The sequence below is a fragment of the Ptychodera flava genome, chromosome 3 (genome assembly GCF_041260155.1).
Source record: "Ptychodera flava strain L36383 chromosome 3, AS_Pfla_20210202, whole genome shotgun sequence".
In the NCBI taxonomy this organism is placed as follows: domain Eukaryota; kingdom Metazoa; phylum Hemichordata; class Enteropneusta; family Ptychoderidae; genus Ptychodera; species Ptychodera flava.
Genome location: NC_091930.1, coordinates 38184309 through 38206626, shown reverse-complemented (window position 1 = coordinate 38206626; position 22318 = coordinate 38184309). Strand labels below are relative to the sequence as shown.

At 39.3% G+C, this 22318-nt stretch overlaps 1 protein-coding gene across 1 annotated transcript; it reads left to right on the top strand.

Moving 5' to 3' along the window:
* The first annotated feature begins 1094 nt into the window (after positions 1-1094).
* Positions 1095-13734, top strand: LOC139129948 (uncharacterized). Its single transcript, XM_070695649.1, has 3 exons — positions 1095-1508; positions 2811-2884; positions 10411-13734. The coding sequence occupies exons 1-3, from the start codon at positions 1436-1438 to the stop codon at positions 11074-11076; spliced, it is 813 nt and encodes a 270-aa protein (XP_070551750.1). The 5' UTR covers positions 1095-1435; the 3' UTR covers positions 11077-13734.
* The last annotated feature ends 8584 nt before the right edge of the window (positions 13735-22318 follow it).

The window sequence follows — 22318 nt, the reverse complement described above, 5'->3', positions numbered from 1 at the left end:
GGGGAGGCAGTATAACCATGGAGGTAGAAAGAGTCTCTCTTTCTACATCCATGGTATAGCCTAACGCCGGGAACAGAGCTACATCTTAGACTGAGCGCTTTTACATGTCGCTTCGTATTTTACCTTGAACTGGGAGAAATCAGCCCCGGAAATAAGCCTGGCTTGCGTTACGTTTGATCAACATCTGCTGGTGATCAGCATTGTCGACAACTGCAATAGCTTAGGCCTACAGGGGCGATAATGAACTGGTCTTGCAAAAAATATCCAAATGTTCTTCACTGTCGTTGCTGCAAATTCAAGTTTAACTACGGCTTAAATATTTTGCACAGAAGATCAACGAAACCAGTCGCCTTAATCTCTTCTTATTTTGTGAACTAACTGTTGCCGGAGATCATATAGTCCAATAGCTCTGCATGGCAGGGCTGTGTGCACAGGCGTGCTGTTTACGGGGTAGTTTGTAAAAGTGTAGTTTTTGATACGTTCCGACGTTCTCTTCCGTGGGTTATGGAAGAGAACGTCGAAACGTAACATTAAAACTACAATTTTACAAACTACCCACAAAACAGAACGCCTGTGGCTGTGTGTTACCAGCGTAATAACGCCGGTAACACACAGCCGGTGCCATGCAGAGCTACCAGAAATGCTGCTGGACGCCTTTCCACAGACGGAGATATGATTTCCACGTGTAGAGTGTATTGCTTTGATGGAAAACTCCAATGCGCAAGGTATTAAAATATCAGAAGGTATAAGGCCATTTTGACAAACATTGCGGGCTGTATCTGATTGTGCGCCTAAAATGTCTACGCACTAGCATTGTGCATCATTCTGTTTGTGACACAAAAATGAAAACACGTCGAGTTTCTGTGGATACATTGTAATATTTCGGTTCCGTGTTTCTTTGTGTTGAACGAATAGCGACTAAGCCTCAGCAGAGTCCACCAAAAATTGAAACAAACGCCATACCCTCTAGCTTTTCAGGGTTTAGAAAATTTAGACGAGCGATTGGCCTCTACTACGCGTGTTAGGTCACGTGAGATACAGGGATCGAAATATTCCGAGTTGCCTAGAGGGCTTGATCCAGGGCAGCACACTGCCGCGTCTATAGCTACGCATAGTCCATCCAGACACTGTGCGTTAGGCAGAGATTGTGTAGCCTATATACTGCATCATATCTAAGTTTAGCCATGCCTAAAACACGCCAGCCTGTAAGAAAGACATGTCCATGCTGCGCCAAGAATATGTCGTCAAGATCCTTTTTCGATCATAAGAAGCGATTTCTCGCTCTGGATGGAACCTGGAAATGTCGATCCCCCGAGAAAGCATTCCGGCCAGGGAACGCACAGGCAAACCGGTTTGGTATCGAACGTTATGCTTATGGTAGCATAGCGAAGGAAAGGGTCATGTCAGCGGGCCATCGCCAAAACTACATCAGTCAATGTACGATGATTCGACTTCAAGCAGCGATGATGACAGTATGGAAACATCCTCTAGCTCATCTTTTATCGATGGTGAGTCATCACATTGAATTTATCGTTAATTTAGTCTCGGCATGGACGTACCACAGTGGCACATCCATCGTCTCGGCTTAGCATAACTATTGTTTGCTTTTTAGTTGCCCAGCCACGGCAGGCGCCGTAGTGTCGACCGATTTGGTCTTTAAGAAAGAAATGTGTGGTTGACGCCTGCTACTGAAGACTGTTACTATATGGAGTAACTCTTTCTTGGGGACAGGTTAATCTTCATTACGTTTGGTACCATTGACAAGTATACACAATGACGTCACTGAGTTTCAACTCATGTTCAAAATTCTCCTCAGGGACTGGACAGAAATTACAGGGGATAGGCCGATGTTTGGGGTGGGGATGGGGTGGTTGGTCGCTATTTTTCGCACAAGCACTTTTTTTGGACCTTGTCAAGTATGCTGCCACAGAAGTACCTAGGCGACTGTACCATTACTTTTTTAGGGGTGCCCAAAAAGGTGTCATGGCCTCAGTTTAGCTGTTAGACAACACTTTTGCCAATTGTAACTATGTACAAGTTGAACTATCTATCATGTGTGTTTTTGAAGGTTCACAGAATTCCACCCGTGCCTTTGGTGTGGGACATAATTTTTGCACAACTATCGCAATGATGAAAAGGCAAGTTGTTGCCGATGGAGTGCTCTGAAAAATATCAAATTATAACACATAATGCATTTGGTAAAAATTATTCCCAAGAAAACAAGCTATATCTGTTGATTTAAATATGATTATATATGATTGATACTTTATATAATGTGTACCTTAATTGAAGTGGAAGGAAAACAAGTGATTATTTTAAGAAAATTCAATGGTCAAATGAGAAATTATGTGTCAATTAAAATTATTGGGGACCATGACATGAAAGGGGAGGGCCACGCTTTTTTTGAGCAGTAAAATTAGGGAGGGTCACTCTATTTCTTGCATACACCTGTAAAGAGTCACTATCTTTCACGCAGGGTCATTTTGGAAAACCGCCCATTTAATTTCTGCCCAACCCCTTGTACACACAGAGTCAAGTGACAGGCTACTGAACATTTGAACAGAGGAAATGGCCGCCTTGTTTTGCAGCTGTTGAAACGATTTTGAGAGGTTTTGCACCCAGGTATTGCATTCCTTGTTTGCAGTTAATAAAGTTTGACTCTTAACCCTTTGCACCTGACCCCCTGGTACTCTATGATGTCATCGGACATTTCTGTCCAAGCCGGGTTGAAAGGGTTAATATTGGAGATGATAGTTGTTAATGTTTAAAAAAAGATTCAAGTTTGTAATCATATCCCCATTTATTCTTAGGTAACGGATGCAGCAAGAAACAAGCTACAACAACATTCAATACAACACTGAGGCACCATTACCATGAAACTCTGGTAAGTGGATCTTATGATACGCAACACCATGAATGAATTGTGTCACATTATGGAATGCAATCAGTGATGACGCATAATATACAAGGCAAAGATGAGTACATTATGAAGTGTGAAATTTGCTTGGATCCATTACAAGGAAGGGTACAACATCGGTAGCATTTTATCCTTTTGACAATGCCGGTGAATTCTTTAAATGTAGAAAATGAATATAAAAGAATATGTAAACTGAGTTTGAAGCCAACGGATAAAAATAATTTGAATGCTTTACCTGCAATAATCTGGAGTGTGATGTTACAATATTCAGTGGTATTGACAAAGCTGTTAATGTGATATTGTATATGTAGCAATGCTTCAATTTCTACAAACGTACTTTTCATGGCCAAAACTTTACTATAAAGTACACTTTCTGTCATTGGCTGCAATACAAATACAAATACAAATATCATTACGAAAGCAAATATGGAATGAAAGTGAACATGAATATTATTCATCATCATATCAAATGGCTCCTATCACTGCATAAGCAAGAAAAACCCTGGTCCAAGGAAATTATTATCACAGCAGTGCCTTTGTTCATGTTTGGCATTACTATAGCAGCTCTCTGTTTTAAATGTGAAGGACTCTCCCTCCAGTGGGTGGAGGGGCATGTGTGTTTAAATATTACCTCAACATATCCCATGAATGACTCTGATTTGTACCATCATTGATTCCATTGTAAAATCTCATATCATGTCACCCATGTATATGTAGTACCGTATCGACAGCATCACTAACTTTTATCACAACTGGAAGTTGTGATATAGAGGTGGTTTCAACCGGTGTTTGATGTCGTCCATTTCCGTAAACGACAAAAGTCAAAAACTGCTGAACAGACTGCGTTGATATTTGGTACCGATACATAGACTGGTTGCAAGGTTCCAATTCCGAAAAATTGAGCCAAACGGAGCGGAGGTTATATAGTTTTGGGAAATTTCTAACCCCCCCTTTTTAACTAATTGATTTTAGGGGTCTTTCATATATGTAGTTTTGGAATGTACACCAATCCTGCATTGTGGACTGTTTTATGAGTTGTGGAACAGAAATTAGGTTTTGATGAATGTTAGAAATATGCAGGATGGCTGATTCAAAGTATAGAGATTTCTATGCTCTTTTGGGTATCAAAAGCAATAAAAAAACCATATTTCATAGTTTAGATTCTCACTTTTGAGATGACCCTAAGCATTTGTTATGTAAACATCCTTGAGTCAATATACAGACTTTGACATTCCTGAGATTAAGTATCCATGACCTCACATGTTACAGTCTTTCACTACCATGGTATGGCCAAACCCATTGTATCAATGGTGAGTGTGGACCTGTCTACAGGAAATTGGGGTGAACAGTTAGACAATGCCATGACAAGTTGCAAGGTAGCACCAGCATAGAGTCCTACGCATGTCCATGTGTTCTCACAGGAAATTACAGGGAAAAAAATTATTTGAGAAGTTTCTCTCCTTTAAATAGAAGTATATTACAATTTAAACCTGTCATGGATGGATTGCTCTCAAATGATCTGAAACACAGTTATTGCCCATTAGCAACAAATCTATAGCAAGATTTATGTAAAGTTCATGAACTTACACAAGGTATTAGACAAAAGATGACCATGACTTTGCTACTTTTCAACATTTATTTCATTCAGATTTCCTCCGCTTAGTGCATAATTTTGTAATCTTAATTACTGTCAACTTAGCTTTACTAACTTATTCTAACCTCATTATTCTTACACTCATTATCTTACACTACTGTTATACCTTATAACCACAAAATTTCAAGAGATGCATATATGATTGTCACTTAACAAACAATTTACAAATATGCCTTCTGCTGTTTTCTCCATATGCATATACATATCCCTTTTCTCATAAAAATGGGCTTAAAATCGCAATGTGAAAAATAGTCTTTCAGCTGTATGTTGCTCATTGACTTCGTGGTCTGTCTAATTAGTCTCCACGGACACCGTCCGGGGGACTTATAGGTTTGGTCATGTCCGTGTGTGTGTGCCTGCGTCCGTGTGTGCATCCATCCGTCTGTTCACGCAGATATCTCAGACATGCCCTGGTCAATTTCATTCAAACTTTGCACAAGGATAGTACCCTACCCCATACAGATGCACGTCGATTTGGCCATGTTAGAGGACTTTTAGTTTACACCACCATAGACTACCATGTATAAGTCAGCTGTCTATAGAATCCCATGTATAAGGCCAAGTAAAATAAAAATTTAGTTTGTCATCATATTCATATTGCAAAAAGGATTCAGTGACACAGTTTTTAGTCTCCATGGATGAAGTCCAGGGCCTTATAGATTGGGTCATGTCCCTCCGTTCACGCAGATATATAAAATATTTTGACAAAATCTCCCGTGACCTCGGTGACCTTTGACCTCAAATATACATATTTGTCCATAACTCAGTAACCACAAGTGCTACACCCTTCATATATGGTATGATGGGACACCTTATGACGCCACATATTGTACCTCATTAATTATGTGCATATCTAAGTTTGAGCGAGCCAATAGAGCTAGGTCTGATTTTTGGTATATAGGGATGACTTAGCAATTCATTTTTTTGACAAAATGTCACATGACCTCAGTGACATTTGACCTGAAATATACATATTTGTCCATAACTCAGTAACCACAAGTGCTACACCCTTCATATATGGTATGATGGGACACCGCATGCAGGGTTCTGCCCACGCCGGACGGCGCTGGACGGGCCCGTCCGGCACTCAGAGTTTCCGACCAGCATTGACAAGTGACCGACCGGCACTTGCAGTTCAATGCTTTGAACAATGAACATGAATGTCTATGAGTGACACTTTTGAGGTCAAGCAGTTCATAAAAATGCATGAAGAGTTGATGAAAACAATGGTACTATAGAATGCCTTTCAATAAAATGCTATTTAAACAATACCACTGGTTGATTACCGTACGCTGATTTTGCATATGAAAAGCTGTTCAGCTGTTGAACGTACGTTCACAAGATCATCGCCCTAATGAACTAGACACGGTTTTCCTGTCACACAGTATCTCTGTTCGATCGAAAGAAGGAGAAAAACTGAATTTTTGTTGCTGTGTATCAAGGTTTATAACACCACAAAAATGAAGTACGGAAGCGAAAATGAGCACAAAAAACAGGACTTCTAACTAAAACGTACTCTTCAATGTTCAGTTCAAACTCAATGAGTGGCATTGTGGAAAGACTGCATGCAATGAAAGTCACGAGCAAGTTTGGTGTCAACGAATCCAGTCTTTGAATTATCAATGAACACTCACTTATTTTTCAGGTCAATAAGCCAAAAGTTACTTGTCGGTGGCAACAAGCCTCTCTGTTTGTGAATTTTCCCATTCTACAATGACTATCAAGAAGCAATTGAAGTGAATTTGACATCGAGAAATTCCACTTTCAAAACTATGGCCGATTAGCCAACCCCTAAGTTCTTGGTTTAAACTCTATAGAGTCTGCGCATGAGCAGTAACAAGACCACCTAGGTCATTTGAAAAAACACTGGATGCTGGTACAGTGCAATGGTAATCCAAACTTCATAGTGGTGAGGGATGATATAAGCACAGGAAAATGATGACAAAAAAGTGGTACATTATTTTTCAGAAGCTTCAAAAGATTCCTTTACAACTACTAAAGATTGTTTTCTTTCTGTTTTGTTCAGTTAAAACTGAAAAAATACTTTGAAGGTACAGTGGAATTGGCTATTATTTGTATATCAAGCCCTAGGAATGTAAAAATACAAGCATATAAATGTTACAGTTTTTCATGAATATTAATGCTCATGAATATTAATGAGCCGTCCAGCACTCTTGGAACTCTGGGCAGAACCCTGCGCATGACGTCACATATTGTACCTCATTAATTATGAGTAGTTTCACAATGTGCCAGTTGTGATCAAGTGCCATTGGCGCTAATTTTTATGAAGTTTCCAAGTGTTCTTTTCATAACACTGTTCTTCTCATTTCTAATTTGGAGTGAATTGGGAATAGTTTCTACATGATAATTGAAACAAAAGTAATGTTTACAAGTATTCCTACAGTTTTATCCTTGGCTAAACATAAAAGTGCGGTGGAAAGTAGGTAAAGAATTTGCACCTGTTTTGTCAAACCTAAGGAAATTTTAACCAAAGGCCAAAAGAAATGTATTTGTGAACTTTTCTTGAAGAATAACCACACTTGTTCTTCACATGTATCTCACTCACAAAGAATTCATTCTTTATCCATAATTCAATCATGTACAGAGCTTAGGGGAGAACCATTTGTTATTTGGGGGAATATGGAGGATTTTGAAACAAAAATTGTCATCAGGTGAGATAGAAGGCAAAAATGATCCTGTAAAGGCCTGAGAGAAAAAATAAGATGTTGTCATAACAGACAGAAGTGAAAAAAATTGTAATGCACATGAAATGAGCAAAATTTGGAAACCTAATTCTCATGTATTCTTTGCCGGTGTGCTGCCATTGGCGGCGCAAATGTTTTACCACAAGCAGCACTTGTGATATAAGCATGCACTACATAGGTCTACTTTACACCTCAGTGCACTCAATGTTTTTCTTCCCTTTTCTGACCCAAATAATCATATTTCAGGATTCTGTTGCAATATCTCAATGGCATAGGCACTATCTAAAGGGGACAATTTGACTTCTGTAAGAGAGGAGTCAATAAACTAGTGTTAAAGACAATATATTATCCTCTCAATATAAATATGTTAGCAAGATGTACAAGTTGACAATGAGAAATTGAGGAACAACAAATATAATGAAATACAATGTGTGGGCCTTGTTTCTCTGACCACAAAAGATAACATCTTCCCTGAGAACTTAAATTGATGCTTGGTCATATTAATAAATTATATCATAATAATATGACACCACACACCGGGTCGCTCACTATAGAGTCTGTCAATAGTGGCTTACTCTCTCAATAAGTAATCTAGGTTCTCCTCTTTGAGGATGAAGATGACTTAATGATCATACAACCAAGCGAAGGGGATAAAAAACAGAGAGGGACTGATGAAGGAACTCGGTCTATGGTTCTGAAACACCGTTAGGACGAATCACGCAATCAACAAACCGGTTTACCGGGGACACAGGTCGTATGACCAGGGTCAAAGTACTACCGATTCACCGGTGTCTCGCCATGTATCCGGAGGAATGTGAGAGGGGTGGTTCTTTCAAAATATTGACGAATCACGCAATCAACAAACCGGTTTACCGGGGACACAGGTCGTATGACCAGGGTCAAAGTACTACCGATTCACCGGTGTCTCGCCATGTATCCGGAGGAATGTGAGAGGGGTGGTTCTTTCAAAATATTGAAAACTTAATTTGGCGTTACTCAAAATGTGGCGAGGAAGAAGAGGGGGCGGGGTTACTCAATGTTTTGGGCAAAATAAACTGAAACTCCTCTCAGATTGCAGGATTAGACACATAGATTTCGCAAAATTTCCAACACGAGAGGGGGGACCCTCCCTAGTGCTCTCCCCCTTGGGGTGTTCAAACAGTTTCACTTAGAAAAAAACCTAAAAATTAGTAAAAAAAATTAAAAACACCTCTCAGATTACACCAGATTGTACCATTGCTCACATCAATATCTTAAAAATTTCCATGCAAGATCTGGCAAAGCCCCAGTAACACTTTCCCCCTCAGCCTCTCGCATGTTCTCCCCTTGTACTTTCAAATTCTGCCTAGTCGGATATTCTAGTGAAAACCATGTCATAATACCCATCCAAATTAAACAATATACTATATGGTTAGATACTGGTTATAGCGTGAGCTTTTATATCTTTATTTTGTTGTGACTTTGAATTTCATTTTGATGGGTTCACCTTTTTTGAACCATCATGAGATAACTAATGATAGTCTAGCAGAGTACATCAGGATTTCAAAGGTCTTTACTGTTGCTGTATTTTGTTAATTTTAAAATTACATGTGTTGGTATTTAAATTTTCTGAGTAGGGGGATGTCAGTCAAAATTTTAGAGTTTGAGGTTACTCAAATTTATCATGGTTGGTGAGGGGGGGGGTTTCACTTGTAACTTCAATGTTAACAATGAAATTCCTCTGACTCCCCAAGCGTAGATAATGATGGCTCCCTTATAAATATCGCATTACAAACTTGATGACAATAAAAAATTGCACTAATACTCCATTTGAAAACACAATGCAGGTCTGACAGTAGAAAAAAAATGCTGTCACTCTGACAGGAAAAAAAATTGCTCCCATACCCACTTCCTCAATACCCCTTCCCAGAAATCAAACGGTTCTCCCCTCATTTCTTCAATCCAAATTGTAACAATCTAGAATCCCTGACATTTTTGTTAGCTAATTTTGTTTATTTTGAGAAATTGCCATTTTGAACAAAATGTCAGTGGACTGCTGGAGTGTTCAGCCTAATTTAGAAATGCTCAATTGTAGAGAGGGTCAGTGGTTTTGTCTGTGACAGATTTCATTTAATGCCAGCCTAGGATTATACATAATGCACCTCACCATCATTCAATATGGCTGCCTTGTGGTCATTTTGTTAAGATTTTGTCATGTCAGCTGAGCCACCATTTGGATATGTAAAAACTTATATTTTTCAAAGGTGGTACAAGGACATTGACCTATCATGTCATAAATAAGTATGTCTATTGGTTTCACAGTCCAATGCAATATAATGGCTGCCTGGTGGCCATTTGTGTTACGATTTTTTCATGTACAGAGCCATAACTCAGACATATTTCCACCAGTATCATTCAAAGTTGGCACAAGGACATTGACCTATGTCATACATATGCACATCAATTTGTTTAACGGCATGTAGCAGTATCATGTCAATTATTGAATTTTCGTAATAGTCTGATATGTCAAGAAATACTGCATCAAATTTCATGAAACTAGGTACAGATGTTATGCTTACATTGCTTTAACAGTGAAAAAGACATTTATTAGTGTCAAGTTAATCAATTTGGAATTGCATATGTAATGAACTTTCCTAATTAGAGTGATATGTCCACAAATACTGCGTTAAATTTGATGAAACTTGGTACAGATTTTGATCTCAAAGTGTTGTAAATACAAATCATTGACACTTAGTTGTATCATTGCTGGTTTGCATTTACATAATGGATTTTTGTTTTTAGGGTGAATGTCCAAAGTACTGCATCAAACTTTATGAAATAGGCACCGGTGATAATCTGTCAGTGTTAGGATAGGATGCAAAAATGTCTGACAGCATTCTGTCGATTAAGTACTACTATTAAGTAATTCATTTTAATGACCTTTTGTAATTAGTATGGCGGCTTACATTGGTTTTATGTTTTCCTAACCATGGAACTAATTTTTGGCCATTAAGCCCCATCTGTATCGAAGTATTTTTAATCACTTACCTAATTAATGAAGAGGACTTTCCTTTCAGAGGACTTGTAATTAAAGTACCCATTAACAAGTGGGGACTGTTTTAATGACTTGTTTTGTCATATTATTTTCTTTACAGTGCAATGGAATGAACTCTGATGGCACTGAAAGTAACAGTGAATCCAGTGATACAGAAGAAACAACTACATGCAGTTCTGATTCTGACAACAGCGATGATGAATTAGAGTCGGAAGATGATCCTGAGGAATGGAACAGTAAAGTACATCCTTTAGACCTGCAAGACCTTATTGACGACAGCGGCCACATCTCACAAGATAATAGAGACTCATTAGAAATTCACAGTAACAGACACCAGGACATAACCCCCAAACATACAGCGTTGATAACTTGGCTACTTTACTTCATACTTGTCTGGCAAACTGCCAACTATATCAGCTGGAATGCAATTGACCATCTGCTTAGATTTCTATGTATGTGGATGAAATGTGTATTTGAAGAGCATCCCTCTATGTTGTCACTGTACGCATTCTTTCCCTCATCGTTATATTTGATGAGAAAGTTCTTAAAACTTGACCGAGATGATTTTCAGAAATTTGCAGTGTGCCCAAAGTGTCAAAAACTGTATGACTTTGGGGAGTGTGTTGAAATTGTAAATGGGCAGACTCAAGTAAGACTGTGTAATAATATTATGTACAAGAGGGGTAGACAGAGAAACAGAGTATGTGGTTCCAGTTTAGCTAGAAAGGTTGTATTAAGTGATGGAACAAAAAAATTTACCCCTTGAAGATATATTGTTACCAAAGTGTCATTGATTCACTAGAAAAATATCTACTCCGTTCAGGTTTTCAAGAAAGCTGTGAAAGCTGGAGACAGCGGTCAGTTCCTGTAGGACATATGGCAGATGTTTATGATGGGGCCATATGGAAAGACTTCCAGCAATATGAAGGGAAAGATTTCTTAAACAACCCAACAACTTTGGATTGATGCTCAATGTCGATTGGTTTCAACCATATGAAAGACGTTGTGACTTTTCTGTTGGAGTGTTGTACCTGGCTTTCATGAATTTGCCACGTGAAATCCGCTTTAAAAAGGAGAACATAATGGTTGTAGGAGTAATTCCAGCATTAGATAAGGAGCCAGTTTCTCTAAATTCTTTTCTTGGTCCTTTAGTAAAAGAACTTAAAACACTTTGGAGAGGTATAAACTTAAAAACTGCACACCAACCTGTTGATGGTGAAGTTTGCTCTGCAGCTTTGCTGTGCTGCAGCTCTGACTTGCCAGCCAACAGAAAACTCTGTGGATTTGTCGGACATTCAGCAACACACGGTTGTACAAAGTGCTACAAAAAATTCCCATCAGTTGAGAATGGTTTCAATAAAAATGGAAAAAAGAAACATAAACTAGACTACAGTGGATTTGAACGACAAAATTGGATTCCACGTTCAAATAGTCTTCATAGAAGACATTCAGATTTAGTGAGGAAAGCAAAAAGCAAAGCTGCTCAAAAAAGATTAGAGAGTAGGCATGGAGTGAAGTACACTGCGCTTTTGGAACTAGAATATTACAATGCTGTCAGATTTTGTATGATAGATCCCATGCATAATCTATTTACTGGAACAGCAAAAAAGGTGTTCACAACTTGGATTGACAGTGGACTGTTGACACAGAGTCTGTTAGATCAGTTAGCAACGAAAATTGCAAACATAAATGTGTGTTCAGATTTGGGCCGGCTACCCACAAAAATATCTTCTAATTATGGCAAATTCACGGCAGATGAATGGAAAAACTGGACATTGGTCTACTCCCTTTTTGTTATGAAAGACGTTATTCAAGAGCAACATTTACGTTGTTGGCAAAGTTTCGTTCTTGCTTGCCGTTATCTGTGTCGATCTTACATAAGCCAAGATGATCTCTTTAAGGCAGATAACTTGTTTGTAAAATTCTGCAAGGAGTTTGAATTATTGTATGGTAGACTCACAGTGACCCCAAATATGCACTTGCACTGCCACTTAATTGATTGTGTTAAAGATATTGGCCCAATCTATGGTTTCTGGTGTTTTTCCTTTGAAAGATGCAATGGTTTCATGGGCGAAATTAAGACAACATCACAGCATTGAAACACAAATGATGAGAACAGTAATCACCCAGACATTAACATTTGAACTTCGAGACAAACTCCCCTCACTCTTTTCTAATGAATTGTTGCCACTTTGTTTAGATCGGTCTTGTACTCTAACATATGACAGTCTTTTACCAAAACCTTCTTCAGTATTAACTTTGATACATGCTGCTACAGCACCATTAACTGTATTGAGAGATATCTGTTCATGCAATGATTCTGTAAAAACACAACAATGTTTTTCAATGCAAACTCTGTGTACTGATGATAAAGTCATGCTTCATCAGATGTATAAACAATTGTATTGTAACCAAGATTTGCCAATGTCCTCTCTATGTAGCACTTACAAGAAATATGGCCGTGTTTACATTGGCCAAGAATTGTATGGGTCAGCTGCAAACAAACGCACAATAAGATATCAGTTTATTATGGCTTCTTGGGCTGGACAAAATGGTTCAATCATGTCTAATAATGTGAAATATCTTCGGCCTGGCAAAGTGAAGTTTTACATGACCCACTGTCTGGAAATAGATAACAGAGTACTAGAACACAACATTGCAGTGGTAGACTGGTTTAAACCGACTGACTTGGAGCATGGTTATATCAACCCACTTTCAGCATGGTGCAAAAAGAAATTTGAGCATCCTGGTCCAGCAACTTTTATACCAATTCAAAGATTTTGTGGCAAATTCGCCCCAGCTGATGACTCCACAAATGGCATGGACTTATTAATTGTTTGTCCATTGAATAGAAAGGTGTACTTGTAGTTATATTTTATTTAAAGTATTGTTTTCAACACTATGGAAATATTGGATGGATATTTTTTTCCTTTCTGATGCCATTGTTTTGGCTACCAAAGCCAAAGTAACTGATCATTTTTACCCCTGCACAGTGCATGTCCATTGTATACCTAATGGTTATTGTTGCCAAAGGACACTTTCCCTATAAGTTGGTGAACATTCATTTGGCATACTTCAACTGCCAATGTGATTTTGGCTTTTGTATTTTCATGTCACAAACAAGTAACCATGAAGTGTTTGAATTTTGTGGAAAGTAGTACTTTGTAGTCACTTGGCTGATTTCAATAAATAATTTGTATGACATATATGCATGTATTGTTCAGTTTTATTCAAATCCTGTTTATACCCAGTAAATTCATGTAATTGCCTGTGTAGTCCTTGAAATATACTGGTGGTTGCTGTTTATTTTCAAGTCTATTTTAAACCTTTTTTTGCATTTTTTATATAATTGTGAATTAAATATATCACTCCAATGTGTGAGTTGATGATCTAAGACTAAAGTAAAGGTGTTTATGTGTGATGTTTGTGGCAATTTCTGGAATGACAGCTGTAGTTTTGAGTGCTACCAAATTCCTACGCTACAGGACAGGTAAAAAATTCCTTGGCCTGGGGGGCCTTTGCCATAGAAATACATGGCACCTAATTGGTTAATTATCACTTAGTCACCTCTGCACCCTTAATAGTATATTATTAGAATCCAAGAAGCAGCATTATTCATACATATCACACAAATGAGTTTTGACTATGATTTACCGTATTGTGTGCTCAGTGCAGATCCTAAACGCACAGTGAGGTGCTGAACCATCACACGATCATGATGATATCTAGATACCAACATACTGCAGACTCGAATATTGTGTTTGTCCTAATGTTTAATGTGTAACAAAAAACCAGATAATTTATATATTACTGGTTAGACTGAAAAATTTGGCCCTTTAGATAACACAACTGCAAAATAATCGCTGTAACCGTACACACTAAACCGTTGCCGAGTGTATGCCATGGCTAAGATAATGATAATACCCCGTCACTGTCTAAGCTTAGGTTACTGTGTCCAAGTATCGAAGTTGGGCGTGCCACTCAACCACGATCGTGTGTGGTTAGGTTAGCGTTAAAGCTGACTATAGTATAAAGAGGTTGGATGAAGTTTTGAACATGACTAGGAGGTCCTACTGGAATGAGTTTCTATACTATTTATGTTTCGACATAGTCCCCCTTGCGGTCCACACACTCCTGCCAGCGGTACTGCAGCGCTTGGATCCCTTCTTTGTAGAACCACCGTCCCTCCGGATGGTGGTAGAACCTTTCATCTTGGTAGTCAAAATAATCCTGAACGGCGGATATGACATCACTGTCGTCGTCAAAATGCTTTCCAGCTAACTATTTCTTCATGTTTTGGAAGAGATGAAAGTCTGAGGGTGCTAGGTCAGGAGAGTATGGTTGGTGTGGAACGAGTTGGAAGCCGCAGTCACGCTGTTGCCATGGCAATGACTGACTTTTGGAGTGATTGATCTAATGGAGCAAGACACCTTTTTTCTCAACTTTCCCCGCGTTTTTTTATAGCCTCTCGTAAGTCTTGTATCAGCAGTCAAATACACAGCAAACTGAAGATAAACCAGTCAGTTAGTCATCTAAAGAGTTGAATTGAATGTTAACCAAGCTTCATTGACCTGGCGTCGCTCCTTCACAGTTAGGCTAAAAACTTTTCATCAAACCCTCGTTCAATGAAGCTCGTCGTGCTGTATTAGGCAAGACACTTAGATGTCATATTTTCCAAGGCTTTTGATTGGTCTATCATCTTAGTATTTCCTCTCCTTAACGTGATCACCCTGTACCATGAAGGTGCAAGATAGTGCAGATCATTTGGTACAAGATTGGCAGAATGCATGTGGCAATAATTGATTGCGGAGATCGCTTCTGTACAGTTTAACACTGACTGATAAATCATAGCAGATTATCATTCTTTATTATAATGCCAACATTGCCGTAGAGATGGATGTCAGTAGACGCGTGCAAACTCGAGAACAGTAGAACAAGCACGATGAGGAGTCAACTAAAAGAAACCAAGACAATAGTTCGACAAGCAATGTCAAAAATTGGACAAAAAAGAGGCTTGTCGTAGGTGTGAAACAACAAATACTATACAGTCAGAGTGTTGTAAGCTGTCTGTGAACGCGTTGCCTCACTGTCACCGTCATTCGTTACTGAAGGCTCAGATTTTCAAGACGACAATTCCTGGCTTAGTAGTCAACGGTTTGGCAAATATTAACATTTCACAACTTTTAACGTAATGGAAATACGCTTGAAATATCAGTTACATACAGTCAATGATGGCCGGAAGCGGAAGTTTCGGCAAAGTACTTCATGACCAAATTTGTTTTGTCTGTGTTTTAAAGGGGTACCTGGATCATGCGTATGGGGTGGGCTAAATATCGGACATTAAAGTAAACGTTTAACACTCATCAAACTTATTATCGCTTTCGAGTGAAGGACAACTTTGCAAATACAACTTTTTATTTAAGGTCCATACAGTTTTACGCAATTATAGGACTGTAAAATCCAGCATCATGAAAATGATCGGGCTCAAGTTTTCCCATCAATATCAAGTGAAATGAACGGTACTTATATGCGTAATGACGAAGCCGCACAGTCCAGTTGTTCGAAGTAGAGTTTTGTCCGATTCTGCATTGGTCCGTGTCCGTTGTAGCTCTTGACCAAAGGTGCATGGTACTTCAAACAGGGCGGGCATAATATATTATAAGCGTTTACAATTCATTTTGCACTTCCATTCTGGCAACACGACCGAACACAAATGTACTGTGAATATAAATCTAACTTCTACCAGGTCCTTCTGGATAGACATGTGCTCGTCTTCAGTGCATTATTGATTTCCTGTTTGGACGAGTGCCGATATGCCATCACTCGCACAAAATTTCAGACTTTACACCAACTGCATGCATTGTTGATTGTTTTGAAACAGTCTTTCGTAAAACCGGTGCCAAAAAGAGAAATAAACAGAGAAGAAATTAACCCTCCCTGGAACCCTCCCTGGCCTTTAATTAATTCAATGTCGGAAAACCAGAGTGTGACATTTTGCTCGATTACTTCATGAAGGTAGTGGCGGGAGCTCCATGATTACTATATTACTTTTCTGTGTTATGCGGTTCACAGTAAGTACAGTTGAATTGACCATATAACATTTGGCAACCACGTCACGAGCTAATATGCATACGAGTGACGTCATTTAGCAAAAGTTTTTCCGTGTGAGTGACAGTCGACGCCTGTGCCCGTGCCCGACTTCCCGGAGTTTTTTTGTAATTTTTCATCATTACAACTTCGCCGATGCTAACTAGCCATGTATGCAACCCCGAAATTTCGGGGTTAGTTAATATGCTAAGCCGGTCGCAGGGCTCGAAATTAACTTTTTTCATCGGGCTACCATTTTCTGAAGTTGGTAGCCCAGTGACAATGTCTGGTAGCCCATGCATGAATGAAGAATTTTTTGGTAAAGGATATCTAGGCAATGAAAGATTTATTTTGATGGTTCTATCCAGTCATTTGACATCAATACTCGCAGATCATAGCTTTAGGAGAACTGCACAGTATGTGTAGTAGACAACGGTGCGACCTATTCATTCGTACGCAGAGCTTATATGCAAATTTTGATGTTCGCCATGACAACTACTTTTCACTCAACACATGTAAACATAACATGGCTAAAATAGATTGGCTATGAATTTCAGGATGACAACTTGGTACAGTCATCTTCTGAATACTTTCGTGGCAATTGGCTATATTTCTCCACCATAGTACACCATCTCGTACACTTCGGAAAGCGTAATTTGCGGATGACCCGACAGCCTTTTCTTTGCAGTTTGAATAGTTTTGTGTTTAATTGTGATTTATACATTGTGATTAAATAACTATGAAAATAAATTTTCTTTGGCCATCATTTCTCGAGCCTGCCATCAAAGTATATCAGTTAACATAATGACATTTTATTGAAAGTTTGTCTTAACAAATTCGACTGCATGTCGCTTTTTAATTTTCATAACTGGGTTGACTGTATGAGCGTCGGTCATCTCACAGCGATCAACATCATGTCGCTCACTAAGTAATTTCATGTCCCAGGCTTTAGTAGTCCATGTGAGCTACCATTTCATGGGTTTTGGTAGCCCCAGGGAAAAGTTGGTAGTCTGTGGACGTGGGACTACCGCTAATTTCGAGCCCTGCGGTCGGAAGGTGTGAATTACGTTTACATCGATAATACCAAAATCAAACGACTCGAACAGCATTTGCATGCAAGGCAGTGTGTGGAAACCGCGACTATTTCTCCTGTAAAGTTTGATTGAATATTATTTTCGTCACAGTCCCTCTACAAGGGACTATGGTTTCGTGGTATTTTCGAATTCTGACACCACATGGCAATTGCGATGCGACATCGGTACAAAAGAACTGAAAAGACGCTTCATTGTACCAACACCTAGCACAAAAGCTGAAAATGGTCGAACGACGTAAGCACGGTCACTCCACAAAAGCGAGTGGAATGACCGTGGCGTGCAGACTTCGCTCGACTTCTATAGCTTTACTTGTAGACTTGACTGCTACTAAAGTTCATATTTTACAAGTTAACTCCTACTTTCTTTCGGTCCGTACTTATGACGACATGGCGGCAGCTGTATACCTTACCTCATCCCACCTCACAAGAAAAAACAGAGACATTGTCTATGTATTCGACTCGAGTGCATTGCATCCTGATGTAGCCTCGCCAGTCACAATCGTTTTATCAAACGTTTTGAATCAGACAAGGACTTCCGTCAGAAGAAAATCGTAATGAAAATTTGTACCATTCTTGAGGTTGCTAATTCAGCAAACAACACAGGCGATAATTGTGATTGTCTCACAGTCTTCAAACACTCCAAGCAGAACATTTACATCAAGCAGTGGAGAACGAATTCAATTTTTAAATAGCAAAGTGTACGGAAAGCTAAATCAAAAAATATAAAAATACAAAATTGAGAGTCCCTTGATGACATTTCACTTTTATATGATATCCGATACGGCTACTAGACTATACAATATCGAAATTAGATTGGCTTAGCCAGATCTATAAAGGGCTGAAATCTCCGATATATATCGGATATTTACGCGCGATTTCACTGAATCTAGTAACGTCCAGTATCGAAGCTAGAGTCAGTCTATGGAAGTCGGGTTTGACCAGAACTGTGAGGTGGTGAAATCTCCGATATATATCGGATATTTACTTGCGATTTGACTGAATCTAGTATCGTCTAGTATCGAAGCTAGAGTCAGTCCTTAGATGTCGGGTTTGGCCAGAACTGTGAGGTGGTGAAATCTCCGATATATATCGGATATTTACTTGCGATTTGACTGAATCTAGTATCGACTAGTATCGAAGCTAGAGCCAGTCCTTGGAAGTCGGGTTTGACCAGAACTCTGAGGTGGTGCAATCTCCGATATATATCGGATATTTACTTGCGATTTGACTGAATCTAGTATCGTCTAGTATCGAAGCTAGAGTCAGTCCTTAGATGTCGGGTTTGGCCAGAACTGTGAGGTGGTGAAATCTCCGATATATATCGGATATTTACGCGCGATTTGACTGAATCTAGTATCGTCTAGTATCGATATTAGAGTCCCGAAATCGCCGATAAATATCGTGTAAATATCGGAGATTTCACCACCTCACAGTTCTGGCCAAACCCGACATCTAAGGACTGACTCTAGCTCCGGCGTGCTGAGACACAAGGCAAGTAGTTATAGTATCGATATTAGAGTCACCAAATCGCCGCTAAATATCGGGTACATATAAAAGATTTCACAGATCCGGCGTGCCGAGGCACGAGGCAAGTCATTCTAGTACCGTCTGGTATCGATGTTAGAGTCCCAAAATCGCAAAGAAATATCGGGTAAATATCGGAGATTTCACAGATCCGGTGTGCCGAGGCACAGGGCAAGTCATTCTAGTATCGTCTAGTATCGATATTAGAGTCCCCAAATCGCCGATAAATATCGGATAAATATCGTATATTTCACAGATCCAGCGTGCCGAGGCACAGGGCTAGTAATTCTAGTATCTTCTAGTATCGATATTAGAGTTCCCAAATCGCCGAAAAAATATCGGGTATCCTGAATATCGTCGATTTCCAGACGCGGCTTCCCATGGAATAACCGCAGTTAATTCTAGTATCGTCTAGTATCGATACTTGTCCCGAAATCGTCAAACTTCGATACTAAATAGTAAATATCCGATATTTAAAAATTGTGCAAAGTCGCGTCTTCATGGTGAAACACTGCCGCTCTAAAGATACCCAACGTTTTATTCAGATCAGAAGGCATCCATGACCCACTGGGTTTAATCTCCGCTCCTGCTAATCAATAGCATCTCGTTGGCGTGTACACATGGTAAAAATAATCGATCTTTATTTCTAAGTTTCTCGAAAGAAGTTCAGCATTGTAATAAAGTGAAAGTTTGATCATGACACACTAAATTAATATCAGTGATCGTTCGGAAAACGGGTAATGGTTGGATGAGGTGATCATAGCCTGGTATTTCCAGAAAATTATCTGATTACATCCACTCTCTCCCATGGAAATTTGAAAATTGAAATAATCTGCCTCGTAGTCGTTTTCGGGCAAGGATATGGTGAACAGTAGGACGCTCGTTAGCTACATTGCTTGTCAACAAGCAGAGGGTATGCAGGATCAAAATGTCAGAAAATAAAATCTTCCGGGGATGTTACTTTACTACATTGCAAGTTATTGATGCTTTGCTTGGACATAGACCCTCGAGGGTCTATGGCTCGGAGAAGTGTTTTAGCATTCACAAAAGGTCGATCGACACTCTTTAGCAACAGTAAAATTGCGCACATGCACACGTCACTGATATGAAAAGCGAGCTTTAACTAATGTTTTACGGCTGAGAAGTGAGCCTTCACGATAAGTGCAGGTATAATGTGATTTCAAAAAAAAAAAAATGAAACAAAGTCCATGGAAATTTGCGGTGTAAATTTTCTTCTGTAGTACTGTTTGATGCGGACCATCGCTGGTGCAGTCAGCCAAAAATAAAGTCGTAGTCTTACACCATGGAGCTAGAAACGGATCTGGCTCCATGCTCACACCGATACGTTGTACCGCTGTATAAACCACTGATGATTTATACACGTCTAGGTACATATAATCAGGTGCCAATGTACTCTTGCATTGCACGGCCAAAACTGGTATCGATTTATCAACGCGTGACAGTCCCTCCTCCAAGCAAGATACGTCCTTTTCAAGCTCCCTGGGTCAACCCATGGAGGTAAGGGTCAGCCATAGTCCGTATCGTGTTGAGGACTTGAGGGTGAGCATATCAAGGTCCGCATTGCATAATGCTGGCCAGAAAATTCATCGTCAATAATCCCCTCATTAACTAATACTGTGAGCAAACTAACTTCATTTACACTTCGCCGCGAAATGCATACAGGTGGCGCTTTTCGCATCTGATTAACAGGCGTTAAGGTGTCAAGTTAGCATCGGGGAAGTTGTAATGATCAGCTGGAGTTGATGGCTGCTTCAGAGGTACAAAAACCCGAACTGCAGGACTACATGTTGGCGGGGTTTTTAATTTTTTTCCAGACCGGTAGCCTCGACATGGGAGAGACAGAAGTGTTAATTTATATTGTTTTTTTATCAGTTTGTGTCTTCAAACTTTTTTGAACACATCAAAGAATTTAGCTCTCGTCTACTGCCGGGCGAGAATGCGAGGAGATAACACAGGAGCAAATTTCGTTTTCCACGTGATCCCATATTCGATATTCATTAAAAATGCGATTGACTGACTTCACCTCTCGGATTTGTTTCTATATTTTCATAATGTTAAATTTGAGGTTTTTACTATGAATTAATCCATAGCAGGTTACGGGAAAACTAATCCATGTAATCTTACGATCTGAATGTTCAAAATCTCAATGTTCGAAAATGTATAGTACGTTTTTTCGAGGGGCGCGTCTATGACTAATCCGCCAGTTTCAAATTGCTATATAGGGGAAGTTGTGCATCTGCGCGGTTCTTCCTGCTTTCTAGGGTGCATGTTTGTGATAACTCATTTGAACAAAGGTTACACGCAGTGTATTTTGTGACAACGGAATTCTATGACGTCAGAAGCGAAGATATGCAGCGCCCTCATATAGCAGTTGGACAAAACGAAAGACTGGAATCCTAACATGAACCTAAATGTTTTTGAGATAGGAGAGGTAACGCAGTGAATTATGCCATGGCATTGTTTTGAAAACAGGCTGATCAGTATTGGAAGTGTGTGCATGCGTGCCAAATAAAATGGACATCTACGTATTGGTGTACCACAGGTAGATAAGCCGTGGTCAAACAAAGCATCAACGAGGCTAGTTGCTGCAACTGTACTGCCCTATCACTCTCTCACCTACGCATTGTTGACGAGCTGTAACTATATAGCTGATGAAGTAGCACATCTTATAGACAAGAAGAAGTCAGGCCACTTCCCCGTGGCAAGTTGTCAACAGAAACTAGTTTTGATTTCATTTCGTAATAATCAATACTGAGAACTTGAAATTTCGAGTCAGAACAAATAGAGCTTTCAATGCAAGACCAGAACTATAACTATTTTTATTGCAAGACTGCGGCTTGCGGTTTTGATAAAAATATGCACAAAATATCGACCATTTAGGTTTAGTAAGTACCAACTGCACTCTACGGGATATAGTTCCATATAAATCAAGGTATTCTGCAATAACACAAAAGTGTGTTATGTTGAGCGTTGTCAATATATAGCACAGTCAATCTGTGGGTAGTGGGACAGTGTTCATAGTAACATAACTTTATTATTTTACACTTGTAGACTAGTTCACTGCTTGTTCAAATGTAACGTTTACGTTAAGCAGATACGCTGCGTAATTGTGCGGTTATGACTACACACATTTAAGGTGACTTATATGTGCTGCTTAAATTTGTTATGTAGCAAATAAGTTGCATATCCGGCGTGCGGAAATGTGCGTAAACGTGACTTTTAACCCAGTGGTGAATCGTTACTTTTAAAATCCATTGTTAATATGATATTGCCAGGTAAGAAG